This window comes from Monodelphis domestica, chromosome 7 (assembly GCF_027887165.1).
Source record: "Monodelphis domestica isolate mMonDom1 chromosome 7, mMonDom1.pri, whole genome shotgun sequence".
NCBI classification, from domain to species: domain Eukaryota; kingdom Metazoa; phylum Chordata; class Mammalia; order Didelphimorphia; family Didelphidae; genus Monodelphis; species Monodelphis domestica.
Window position 1 is genome coordinate 36,573,197 of NC_077233.1, and position 14,218 is coordinate 36,587,414.

General features: G+C 42.3%; 1 protein-coding gene across 4 annotated transcripts in view; it reads right to left on the reverse strand.

The window, feature by feature from the left end:
• Positions 1 to 1,557: 1,557 nt before the first annotated feature.
• The window catches only part of SHQ1 (SHQ1, H/ACA ribonucleoprotein assembly factor), an 87,005-nt gene continuing 74,344 nt past the window's right edge, over positions 1,558 to 14,218 (reverse strand). For all 4 annotated transcript variants that reach the window (XM_001373278.4, XM_007500094.3, XM_056804430.1 and 1 more), the window contains exon 11: positions 1,558 to 2,429. In XM_001373278.4, coding sequence (XP_001373315.1) covers positions 1,946 to 2,429 — 484 coding nt within the window. In that variant the 3' untranslated portion in view covers positions 1,558 to 1,945. The remainder of the gene's footprint in view (positions 2,430 to 14,218) is intronic.

The window sequence follows — 14,218 nt, forward strand, 5'->3', positions numbered from 1 at the left end:
TTTTTTAAGATATCTCTATTTCTAGGCTTTGTGTGTCATAGGCTGACTTTTGTGTTCTTTTTGTATATTTTAACTTTCTTACTTCTTTTAATTTTTATAAAGAAATCATATATGTTTATGGTATTCAAAGAGAAAATATGTTGATATTATACAATACTATACACATATTTTGTGTATTTCTGAGTTTCTAAACCTTTTCTGTATGCTGGTCTTCACATGTCATCCAGGACTTCCAAAGACCTCCCCAAAATTCCTATTTAATTTCTTATGACAACTCATGAGATATCAAAGCTACAATGGGGAAAGTCGCGATGTGGAAAGGATGCCTGTATTTCTCAGCTATATTTTAATCTAGATCAGATGGAACTCGGGAGTTTTGGGGCCAACGTGTTTGATATTTCTGTCCAAGACTGTGGAGGAAGCCGAAATGACTTCATCTCTTGTGTATAGTGCTATTTTGAAGAGGTTTGAAAAATGTTAAGGATTGGAGGAATCGTCTTATTGGTGCTGTGTCCCTGTCCTTGTGTAATGGATAGGACTGATGCCTATGTTATGTCGCTTACTCCTCTTCTGCCTTGGACCAATACAGTATTGATTCTAAGACAGAAGGTAAGGGCTTTTTTCTTTTTTAGTCTCATTAATTCGGGGGCAGCTAGGTGGCTCATTGGCTAGAGTCAGGACTAGAGACAGAAGGTCCTGGGTTCAAATCTGGCCTCAGACACATCCTGGCTATGTGACCCAGGGCAAGTCACATATCCCTCATTGCCTAGCTCTTACTGCTCTTTTGCCTTGAAATCAATGCACAATATTGATTCTAAGACAGAAGGGAAGGGTTAAAAATAAATTGGGGTTATCGTAATGCCATTCCACTGATTTGTCCACATTCTTCTGAATTAAAAAAAGAAAACCAGCTGCTCAGAACATGCCTGTGCTGAAGGAGTCACACTGGAAGATGTCTAGGCACAGAGATGTAACAGCCATAACGGGGTCTGGCTCTATAACCAACGAGAGGTTAGAATGAATGAATGAAGCAGGGCATCATAGAGCTGGATCGCTAGGGCTGGGTTTCTTGAGTGACGGGCACTCACGACAGCTTCTGTGTATCCTGCTGCAAATTCTGCTAATAACTGTTTTGCCAGCGATGACTAGAATCCCTGAGACCTTTCTTCATAGTCCACAGGGAACCTAACGATTCTCATTCTCTTCTTTACATTTCTCTCTCTCTCTCTCTGACTGAGCTCTTCTTATCAAGGTTATTTGCTGGATTTTGTTCACTCTTGCCTTTTATCATCACGGGCAGTTCCCACGGATGCCCCCCACTTCCTGATACCTCCATTCTATCCTTGACCAACCTTTGTGCACTGGTTGAAACATGAACTTGGGTCCACCACTTGCCAAATTGCCGATTTTTTTTTTAATCAATAGGCCACAGCTTCGGTGGTCCACAGGAGAGGTGAACAAAAAGGTAAAATTTATGCAAATATTTTATAAATTAAAGGGAGAAAAATGCTTCTTATTTTTGAAGTAAAAGTCCTCCTTAAAAGAGACCAATGACTATTCAGTTTCACCAGCTTTATTGTTGAATTTGTGCTAGAAATACATTTTAGATTCATTTCAACAAACACTTATTAATAGTCTACTTCATGCCAGGCACTCGCATTGTGCGCTGGGACTACAAAGACAAAACCAAACCATCTTCTGCCCTCAAGGAGCTTACAGTCTGCTAGAACTCTCAGTGTCACTTCAAAAGTTCCTTATGCTGTCACAATGCTTGAATACTTTATCTGTAAAATGGAAACACGGATACTGAACATTTTTATATTAATATGTCAAAATGTTGCTACAAAAAGAGGCAGTGCACAGCGACAGACTCAGGATGGATTTTATTCAACAGTAGCAGCAAGACAGTAAGAGATGTTTATGCATTTCAGCGGGGAGCCTGCCTTCATCCGCTGCTCAAGTTTCCTTCTGTTAAGAATGCTGAGGTTGTTTCCATTTTTTCTTCCAATTCTATAATGAGTGGCGCAGGAGCCCCAGGAGGCTGGGAAGAATCGACCCGCTCTCCTTGGCCTCTATCAAGTGTCCAGATGTCAGGTTTTGTACAAATTTCAAAAGAATCCGTCACCGGGGGAGCGTTTTCTTCCACATGATTCATTTTCTCCACCTTGCACTCACTGGACTTAGCTTGGGCTTCACTCAAGTCCTCTGTCTTAGAGGATGAAATCCCGTCTGATGCCGCAGAGCCAATGGTGAGTGAATCCAAGCTGGGGAGCGGGAGCCTGGAAGCCGTCCAGAGGACGTCTAACATGTTTTCCTCCCCCTGCACAAGAAGGGCAGCGGATTCGAGTTCTTCTATTTCTAATCCCAGCTGACCCTTCACAAGGACAGTTTTCTGGAGAGTTTCAGCGAGACTGAACAACTTTTTGGACCTTAAATAGACAAAATGAAAAGACACATTAGACAACGCTGCAAAAAGCTCTTTTCCTTGGGTGAGAACCATGGCACACACATGTGGAGGTGGGCCCTCTTAAGCTATGAACATACTGAAGATGTTCATTATTAAAGTGGAATTTTTAAAAATGCACCTGACGACATCCTGACATATGGCATCCTCCCTGCCCCCAAGTCACCATCTTTCAGGGAAAAGCCTCAGGCAGGAGCCTCAGCCAATGGAGTCTGGGGCTGGGCATGGGGAAAGGTCTACCATCTTGGAGCATGGGCTGTGGGCCAAACTGGATCAGGGTTAGTTAAGGGTTCATCTTCCCCTGCGTCCCAGATTAATATCCTACAACAGTCGTCAGCGCAGCACAGTGTGGGGCAGGGCAGAAAGTGGGTCAAATTTAGGACAAGCACCAGCCACTGCATCGGTGTTGAGAGCACCTGATGTTCTCCTAACGCCAGCCCTAGGCTTGAGGGCAAGAACTCCCAGAGTGCCTGGGAAAGAAGGGAGCATCAGACTGGGGCCAGCTTCAATCCCGTGTCACTGACAATGGTTCTCCGCGAAAGGGAGAGGAGACAGCCAACACCCCAAGAAGAGGGCAGTGCAAATCTGAGAAAGAGGCCAGGGTTCTGAAATGACCACCGGCACATGGGTCTGGGGGCTCGAGGGTAGAGTCTGGAGATCACGCACCAGCCTTTATTCCCCAGGAAACTCAACACTGGCCTGTAGCCTCGGTTTGGCAAGCCAAGACGACCTTTGGATTTTAAGGGGGAAAAAAAAGTTTAATCTTAAGATGAAGTCACCACTTGCTTCTTGTGGAATACCGGAGGAGACAGCTTTTGATTTACTGTGAACAAGCCTTGAGGCAGTGGGGTACAGAAGAGGGGAGACCCTCTGAAGGTCTTGTGCTCCCGGTGCCCACTGCCCTCAGTCAGGGAGGATTCCTGGGAGTTGGAGGAGAGCTGACCGGACCCAGCTCTTGCAAGGGAAGGCCTCGTGGCTGGTGCCTTCTCCTTTTCTGGCCCACTTGGTGTTATTTCATAAATAATTATAAATGAAGATACCGTTTCTAGAGAATTTTAATCATAACATTCTTAAATGATTAAAACACTTTTATTAAGTCCATTTTTCCTGCATTCCTCTTACCACATGGGCTTTACTCATCAGTGGCCTGTCTGCCAGGAGATTTCAGGGTATCAAGAAGCAGGGAGGCTGCTGGATACACAGACCAGGCACCATTTGAGGATATGGATGAGGGGTTCTGAACTTTTTGTGTGTCATGGACTTCCCCCACCCTTGGACCCTTTGATGAAGCTACAGACCCCTTCTCAGAATAATCTTTTTTTTTTTTAAACCCTCACCTTCTGTCTTGGAGTCAATACTGTGTATTGGCTCCAAGGCAGAAGAGCGGTAAGGGCTAGGCCATGGGGGTTAAGTGACTTGCCTAGGGTCACACAGCTGGGAAGGGTCTGAGGTCACATTTGAGCCCAGGACCTCCCGTCTCTAGGCCCGGCTCTCAATCCACTGAGCCACTCAGCTGCCCCCCAGAATAATCTTTAAAAAAAATTTTTTTTTTAAAATACCACGTAACATCTCCCATAACCTCAGCTCCCGAGCCCCATATTGTCTTACTGGTTGAACTAGAGAAGTCACAACTATAAACATAGTCTTGACCTATGCCTTCAGGATCCAGAAGTAAAAAGAGCAGGCTGCCCTGGACCCACATCCTCCTCAAGAAATATTTTGTTTCCAAATATTATCATTACACTTTAAAGAGACCATCCTATAATACATGTATAACCCAGAGGAACTGCTTGTCAGCTCTGGGAGGGGGGAAGGGAAAAGGGGAGGGAGATAACAAGAATCGTGTAACCATGGGAAAAAAAAACTATAACTTGAGGGCAGCTGGGTGGTTCAGTGGATGGATGGAGAGCCAGGCCTAGAGACAGGTCCTGGGTTCTAGTCTGGCCTCAGACACTTCTTGGCTGGGTGACCCTGGATAAGTCATTTCACCCCCATTGCCTAACCCTTACTGCTCTTCTGCCTTGGAGCCAATACACAGTACTGATTCTAAAGTGGAAGGTAAGAGTTAAAAAAAAAAAGAGGCATCCTACATCATCACACTAATATAACATAGGTAGAAGAGACTATATTATAGAGCAGTGATGGTAAACCTTTTAGAGATGGAATGCTAGGTCTCCCCCTCACCCCCCCCCCATTCCCTCCTTCCCACACACAGAGGAGGGAGGAGGCACTCCCATTGGGCTGCTGGGCAGAGGAAGTCAGGAATGTCCTCAGCAAGTGTAGAGAGGGGGAGGGAGTGGCCTGAGCCCTCTGCTTCCCTCCACCTCTGTCACCTGTGAGCTGCCCACCTCTGATCCACCCCCCCCCCCACCTCACTGACTGCTGGGCCAAGGGGCAGGGATATGAAAACATGTCCTTAGGCATGGTGGAGAGGGGGAGGGGAGCAGCTCCTCCTGAGTCCTTCTGCCTTTGTGGGGGTGGGGAGGGAAGCAGCATGTCCACAGAGAGTGCTCTGCATGCCATCTTTGGCACCCATGCCATAGGTTCACCATCCATGTTACAGCATAAAGCAGCAGGCTGTGAGTCAAGAACCTGGTTTCCCTATTTCTGCTGTTCATAAGCCGGGCGACCCTTGGGCAAATTCCCTTTTTAGCCTCATTATAGGAGGGCGACAAATCCCTTAACCTCTCTAATTAAGTAAGACGTTTTGATTGTAGCCAGACACACACACACAGGATGCATTCTAAGCTCCTTAAGAATGGGGCTTACAAAAAGATGCTTTATAAAAATTTCAAGCTTCATTGTTACAGAATATGAGTCTGAGGAATAAAAGGAGAGTTCATTCTTACTCAATTTTCCTGGACAGAGAACTTAGTAATGAACATCTGAGGCACAGGAAATTACCCCCTCCCCAAAAAAGAGAATCCTGAAGGGCAGTTTGTCTTATCAATCACTAATGAAATCATACATTGGTTTTAAAGCTGCTGTTCTGTTTATTGATTGACTGTCATTAAGACTGGGGGTGGGAGATGGTTCAGTGTAAGGACAGCCAGGCCTAGAGACAGGAGGTTATGGGTTCCAATGTAGCCTCAGACACTTCCTAGCTGTATGACACTGGGTAAGTCACTTAACCTTCACTGCATTGCCAGTCCTTACTGCTCTTCTGCCTTGAACCAGATGCACAGGATTGATTCTAAGATGGAAGGTAAGGGCTTAAAAAAAAAAAGACCATCCAGATACTTATCTAATGTCAAGGAGTTCATTGATGAATTAACTACATGACAATGTTAGCTATTGTTAATGTCATGCCCCTTTGCCTTCCCTCTGGTCTCTCCTCCTCAAGGCCCCCCATTAGGGGGAACCCCCAGACACTCCCCCACCCACTCACCTGTCACACACACCCTCTCTCTTGGCTTCTCTCCCTTCTCCCTTCGCAGCCAAACTTGCACAAACAGACTTGTCTCTTCTACAACCTCCCCAACTCCCTCCCTTTGCTGTCACTTCAAGGTAATTAATCATTCCCCGAAAGCTGATAGCCAGGATCCATTTGTTAGTCAGTCAGTGCACCCAGTGTGGGGTGCACAGGCAGGAAAGAGAACAATACCACGTGCCCGGAAGCCAGAAAGTGTCTTGGGATTTCACAGAACATGGAGAAGCCAGTGAGGACAAGCCAGGAGGGGAAGGGAGAAGGAAGAATTCTAGCTACAGTGGCTACCTGTTTAGTTTGTTTTAATTCCTATCAATAACTTTCTTTTGAACATTGCTTTCATACCCTAATATCTCACTCTCGCCTTGCCCACCCAGAGAGCAAGCCTTCTAAAAATGAATAAGAGAGAAAGATCTGGAGGAAAAGGCAGTAAAAAATGAACACGTGCCCCTCTCGGGGTAAAGCTGGTCAGGATTCTCAACAGTTTTAGTTTTCAGTGGCTACTCATTACAAGGTCACAGAAAATGTGTCCGCTGTTGTCCAGGTTCTTCCCATTTCACTTTGTATCCTCTGACTCTTCCCCACTTTTTGGAATTCTTTCTATCTGTCATTTCTTAGCAATCACACTCAGGCACCACCTGTCCCACTCTTTTAGAAACTCCTGACCCAAACGGGCAGCTAACCTTCCAATTCTTTACCACTACAAGAAAAGTCTGACTTTACTTGGTTGAGTATCATGCCTTTCTATCATTGAGGCACTTGCCTAGAAATAGGATCTCTAGGCCAAAAGCTAGAGACCTTGTTACTTTCTAAGCATAATTCAACCTGCTTTCTAAAATGGCTAAACTAATTTCTAGTCCCACCAACAGCTTCTTAGCGGCAGGCTTTTCTACAGACTCTCCAACAACCAATGTGACAAAGACCACAGAGGCTGGAAAGGAAGTGAGCCCATTTGTTAACTTATTCTGGCCAAAAAGAGAAAATGAAGGGGAATAGGTGTGAAATAATCCTGCAAAGACATCTGGGAGTTCTATCAGAAAGGAATCTATAGGCTTGGTTTGGCAACAGGGAGCTAAGGAAGATTTCTGAGTGGAGATAAGGATGATGTGGGCAGATCTGTATATGCAGAATGTCAGTCTGGTGGCTGGGCAGAGAATGATGTCATGCAGAGGCAAAAGTTGGAAGCAGAATAATATTCTAATAGTTTAGAAAATAAAGTGGTAAAACTTATACAACTTATAGACTTTTTGAGAACTAGACTAGATCAAAAAGAACCAATGACTCCATGCAATAGCAAGAAATATTAGAACAAAATAAAATATTTTTTTAAATGGAGGCAAATGTAAAATACTTGATACAAAAAACAAGTGACCTGGCAAACAGGACAAGGAGAATCTTGAAATCATTATGCTTCTTGAAAACCATGATTTTTAAAAGTCTGGACATTGTATTTAAAGAAATGATGAATGAGAACTGCCCAGATCTATTAGAACTAGAGAGCAAAGTGAAGAAAGAATCCACAAAACACCTCCTAAAAGGAAATACAAAAGGAAGTCCCAGGAATGTCACAGTCAAAACTTAGAGCTTCCATCTTAAAAGAAAAAAAAATACCACAGGCATCCAAAAAGAAGAAATTCAAGTACTAGGACACCATTGTCAAGATCATAGAAGACCTAAAAGCTAGAGAAAAAATATTGGAAGATAGCATTCTAAAAGTAAAAAACCAAAATAACTTAGTCCATAAAGATAATTATCATCTTACAAGGGAAGAAAATGAAACTTTAATAGAGAAATTTTCCAGCATTTTTTGATGAAAAACCCCTGGCTGAATAGGAAGGAACTCTGATATACAAACACAAAAATACAGAAAAACCTAGACAATTAACTTCATCTAATCAAGTGGAAGGAGTTGGAGGATGCTTAAATGCTAATGTTGTAATAGGGGAGAAGAAGCAAGTGTCCTTTTGGAAATTTAATGTCTTTCAAGGGTCCTGAGTGTGTTAAATAGGAAAAATAGGGAAGTTGGGAGGAGGAAGGCTGGTTCTACACAGGAACTTTCAAAGAAGAAAGAGGAAGACAGGTAAAAAGAATACACTAGTATAGAAAGGAGGAAGGTGGTAGAACTTGTTATTTTTCCTAACTGGGGTACATGAAGACAGCAATGGGTGGATCCAGTGTCAAATGAACCCTGAACATGCCTCACACTGATGTATATGTCAAACTCAATCAGGAACTTGTGGGAATGGGGAGTAGGGTGGAGAGATGGGCTAAGAGAATGGATAATGCCAGGGAGAAGGAGACGTGGGTTTTGGACACTGACACTATAAGGATTTGTTTTTCTTGACTATGCTCATTACAAAAGGTTTCCTCCGTTATAACTAGTTTTTTAATAGGAGAGGTTGTGAGATGGAGAACAGGTTAGATAAACCCTAAATGGTCAATGAAACATTTTTTAAAATGAGCAGATGAGAAGAAAACTCAGAAGGAAGCACAGACAAGCAAGAAAGTTTTGAAAATAATGGGAGGAATTTAACATATACTTTTTAGTATGAAATGGGAGATTCAGTTTCATATAGATTCTTCTTTTTATGTTCTGCTGTCTACGCAAATTCTTGTTTTTTGATGTTTGAAGTTTGAAGTTCAGAATAAAAAATGAAATTACAAGTCTTCCTAAGGTTTGCTGAATTCAATTCCTTGTCTTTATAATTTCTTCTGGAGGCAATATTTTATTCTATTAGCATATTAAAGTTAATTTATAATAGCTATAATTTATATAGCATTTTAAGGTTTGCAAAGCATTTCATTTCATTTCATTTGATCCTCACAAAAACCCTGAGGAGGAGGAATTTATAAGAAAGAACACTATCCACTTCCACAGAAAGAACTGTGTAAGTAGAAATACAGAAGAAAAACAATTGCTTGACTACATGGGTCGATGGGATATGATTGGGGATGTAGACTCTAAACGATCGCCAAATATCAGTAATATGGAAATAGGTTTTGACCAAGGACACATGTAAAACCCAGTGGAATTGCGTGTCGGTTACAGGAAGGGTTGGGGGGAGGGGAGGGAAAGAATATGATTCTTGTAACCAAGGAATAATGTTCTAAATTGACTAATTAAATAAAAATTTCCAAAAAAAAAAAAAAAAAACCCTGAGGAGAAACAGGATTCAAACTCAGGGCATCCTACTTCAAGTCAAACATTACCCACTAAGGCCCTGGTTGCTGTTTAGATTGTGAACTCCATTAATAATAGGGTCTGTGCCATGTTACCTTTATATTTACTCTAATACAATGCCTTTCTCATAGGAAGTACTTTAAAAATGGTCACAAAAATGAGATGTTGGTGGGATTATGGCTCTATTTGAGGTATCATGATTTTTGGAGTATTATCAGAATACTTTGTGAGAGGTTAAAACAACAACCAAACACTAAACCCTACGATTATGATCTCCCTTTCACAGCACAGTTTAACCACAGCTGTGCTGATACCATTTTAAATTTGGTGTATCGATTACACAAGCCTTCATTGGACCGCGGATTTATTGATCAACAGCTGAACCATGGTGCAAGAGGCGCAGAGATGCAGGAGAAGAAAAGTGGGTAGAAACAGAAAGCAGCCATCCTGCTCCTTGCTGGAGAGTTCTGCCACAGACCATCAATCAGCTTTTCACCACTTCCTGCCAACAGCGGGTCTACTATAAATCCTGCAATAACTGACGAAGTTTCATTTCCTTCGCCCAAAGCGGCCAACCTGCGAGGCAGACGGGGCAGCGGAGGGACCACAGTGAGAAGCTGTTCTCTGCTCAGATTTTAAAGCCTTTCTGTTTCCTGGGGCTAGTCATAATACAGAATTTGGTTTAATTCTATTTATGAGGTGTGGAGTGGAAAAAAGCAACCAGCGAACATTCTTGAAGTTGTCCGGCAGGGCTGAGCGCACTGGCTGCCCTGCCTCGCCAAGGATTCTTCAGAATCCCGAGAGGCTGTTCCACGTTTTACTCCTTTAAGCTGTGCCTGTGCCAGCAACACTTTCTCCATTTCTTAGGATCAGACGATCTGCAGAATACATGGAGCCCTGACATGTTGCCGGGGCCTATCTCTGAGGTGTCTCTGCCCCATGACAGCGTCAGAGTCCAGTCTCAGGAGCTGATGAGAGCCGCCCGAGAGGGATGACCCAGTGGCCCCGCTGAGCGGGCAGCACTCAGCCCCACCCCTCCCACTACAGAGTCTGAATGGTGCAGAGACTCTGGAGGAGGGCGGGACGCTGGGCAAGGCCTCTATGTCTTCATCTGTAAAATGGGGATCCTAAGAGCACCTACTTTCCAGCTGTTATGGGGCTGTGTCTGGCTCACAGCAAGTATCACTTCCCTCTGCCCCACCCCCCAAGATGAACATGACAGAAATTACATGAAGAACTTCACAAGAAACTCCAAGCCAACATCCATCTTGGTGCTCAGTGACCCCCTCGAAGTAAAGACAGTCCTGGGGGCAGCCAAGAGAAACCATCCTGGAAAGTGGAGTTTGGAATGGTGTTCATGAAGAAGGCCAAAGAGGGGCAGATTATTCAGAAGCCTCAAGGCTGCCCACCATGAATATATTCTTTTTTTTTTTTAAAAACCTCATACCTTCCTTCCATCTTAGAATCAATACTGAGTGTTGGTTCCAAGGCAGAAGGGCAGGAAGGGCTAGGAAATGGGGGTTAAGTGACTTGCCCAGGGTGACCCAACTAGGAAGCGTCTCAGGTCAGATTTGAACCTAGGACCTCTCGTCTCTAGGCCTGGCTCTCAATCCACTGAGCCACCCAGATGCCCACATGAATATATTCTTAAAGAAAAGTATATGAGATGGCAACCAGAACCGTTAAAAAAATATCATTGATTGTATCTTAACAAGAAACAACTGATTGCTGACCTGGGAGTTATTTTTGAATCAGCTATTGGTACTCAAGCAAATATTAACTGGTTAAAGCAAAAGTCAAAATTAACATCAAATTAGGATGAAGATAAAAAGACAACCCTGTGTAATTACAAAAGCTCCTACCTGACCTATTTAAATAAAATGTTGATGATTTTTTAAAAAGCAACATGAAAAATAGTCACTGATTCTGGTTATTGCCATTTGAGTAATTTGAAAGATATAAATAAAAATTGTCATTAATAGGAGGCCAAAGAGCTTGACTTTCTCATCAAGCATTGGATGAAAGCCAAGGACAACACAGGCAGCATTCATGCTCAGCCACAAAGCTCTAATGGGAGCAGGGTGACCAAAAGTAACAACACAGGCAGAAATAAGAGGAGAATAAAGGGAACCTGCACAAAACTTGGCCTAACCTCTCCAGGGCTTTGGTCTAGCTGCTCTGGGGCCAGGCTGCCTCTGGAGACCAGGTCCTCCTCTTCATTCCCTGCACCTTGTGAAAAAGAGATTACTACACCAGAGAAATATTGGCAAGCAAATGCAAGAAATAGAATTTTGAAGGAACTGTCAATCAACCAGAAGGAAGGAAGATTCTAATAGAATCTGAAGGAGTAGGCAGTTGGGAAAACCAGCAGCTGAAAGGGAGACTTTTCTTCCTGCTGTCTGGGAGGAAAGATCAACTGAGAGATAAGTTTTGCTCTGGATTCCTGTCTACTCACTGACTCAATATTGAAAAGATTGGAGCTTAGCTCTGAAGAAGCTTTTTAGTCTATCAACAATATCCCTACATAGACAAAATTACTTTATTTCCCTATAATGAACCCCAAAAGAGATTAGGGAGACCTTAACTTCCCTCTTCCCTCTCCCTTATTCCTTACTTCCTCTAAATGAAGAATAAAACCCCTTTCAGATAGGAGCTACAGTATGAGATTAGTCCTTTGAAACTTCAAATAACTTACTATATTGAGAAGAGGCATTAAGATCATCTGAGAGAGGGACAGGAAGTGGAGTTGGGGGGGGAAGGAGTGCAAACCCTAGCCTTTCCTCTAACTTATTTCCTGGTGTTATCGCTCCAACACCTCTCTGTTACCATAAATATCCTACTAGGAACGTCTATTACAGCCTCAGTGGATGATCTAGGGGCGGATATTTATCATTCCCTGGATGGCAGACAGTCACTTCCTCCTCAAGTACCAGCTCTCTCCTTCCAGAAAGCAATCTGAATTTGTTTCTTTGCTTTAGTTTAGTGGTCTTTCTTTATTCCTTCTAGTTTAGTGGCCTTTCTTTATTCCTTCCTCCTCTGGGGAACATTTTTCTCCCCTCTAACCTCCAAACAGAAGTCACTAATCAATTTCCCTTTTTATGCTGAAATCCTTGTTTCTGTTTGAAAAGGGACATGTCATTATGTGATAATCTGGCACAAAGAAAGGTTTTTTAAGAGCCCTTTTACTTTCTCTTAAGGAAGCAGACTAGTCAATACTTTTTTTTTTTTAAACCCTTACTTTCTGTCTCAGAATCAATACTAAGTATAGGTTCCAAGGCGGAAAAGTGATAAGGGATAGGCAACTGGGGTTAAGTGACTTGCCCAGGCTCTCATAGCTAGAAAGTGTCTGTGGCCATATTTGAACCCAGGACCTCCCATCTTTAGGTCTGGTTCTCAATTCATTGAGCAACCTAGCTGCCCCTGAAGTTTTTAAAAAATATAATCAAATCATGAGATAATAACTGGAAAATACAAAAATTGAGAAATCACACTACACAACATTAAAATTAATAGAAATCTGAATAAATAAATTGAAAGAACAGGTAGAAAGGAATGAAAAGGAAACCACATCTCTTCATGAATGTGACGAAAGAGTCAACCATTTTTTAAAACACCAAATTTAGAGGTACACCATATGGGCACTGAATCATAGAATGAGATTTGAAAGGAACATCATAAACAATCTAAGCCAACCCAAACCTGAATCCTTTCTACAACAAAGGACCCGAGAGCTGGAAGGATCCATAGAGGCCATCTAGTCCAACACACTGATTTTACAAAAGAGGAAAATTAGATTACACAACTTGTCCAAATTCACAAAGTTAGTGGAAGAGCAGAAAATCAAATGCAGGACCTTCAGCTCCAAATCCAGGGCTCTTTGCACGTGACCCAAACAAACAGGAAAAAATACTTGGAAAAAGAATAGAAGGAACCGACTTTACTTAGTTAATCTTTACAGTTGTTAAGATAACTACCAAAATGGAAGATCCATCCCTCTTAAGACAACAAATTACCTTGATTGTGGCTTGTCCTTATATGGGCTGATTTGTTTTCCTTTGGTGTAGTTGTCTATATTTCCATTCTGAATTGTGTCTGGAAACTACTGCCAAGTGTAAAACTTTAAATGTAGATTTAGCACTTGTAGATTTAACTATATAAAAGGATTTTCTTCACCAATTCATTACCCAGGCTAGTGGTCAGTAGAATGTGAAAAGAATGCTAGGACTATGTAGAAGAGTCCACCTACAAAAATGGCTCCTGAAAATACTTGTTCTTTAGTAAAAGACTGTAAATACTGAATTTGGGAGCCCTGTGTAGACAGAGTTTAGAAGACATCTAGACAAAAGTATAGGTTTATTTTACTAAGCCTAGGCAGATTTAAAGAGTAGATAGGAATTTAAGATCCTTGATTGATTTCTATTTCTAATTCAGTTATTTCACCTTAGAATAATGGCATAGTCTCTATATCTCGATTAATCAAGGTACTGAAAAAAGATAACCACTATGACTCATGTCAAAAACTCAAGTTATAAGGCAGCAAATGTTTATAGTGTTGGATGAAAGGAAAGTGTGCTGACTGAAAAATAAACTGTCAATCTGTCAAAAAAAAGCACCTTCATTGTATCCCCTTGAAATCAACACTATATCCTTCATATGAAGACTTCTAGTGAAGAAGAACCCATTCTCTTTCAAGAGCCTTTCCTACTTTTGGAAAGTTCTAATTGTCTGTACGATTTTATCATGTTGAGCCCAAATATGCCCTGGGCAACTTTTCCCTCTCCTTCTAATCTGGTCCTTTTGGACAAAGCAGAATCATTCTCTCACAAGCCAGCCCTTCAAATGCATACATGAAAACAGGTACAATGTCCTTTGAATCTTCTCTTCTTCAGGCTAAGCATCTCCTGTTTCTTCCATTAATTCTCCTGGCCTAGTATCAAGATCCCACACTAACCTGGTCACCCTCTCTGGCTTGTCACTGTCATTCCCAGAATCTGCAACCCAGAATGGACTGTGCTACCTGGTCGGGGCAGAGTTCAGAGGAATTCTCCCTTCCCATGTTCTGGACAGTCTGCCACAGGCATACGAATAGAAAATGCTGTCACATCACCATCAAATTATTTATGGGGTACCAAGTGTTACAGAAAAT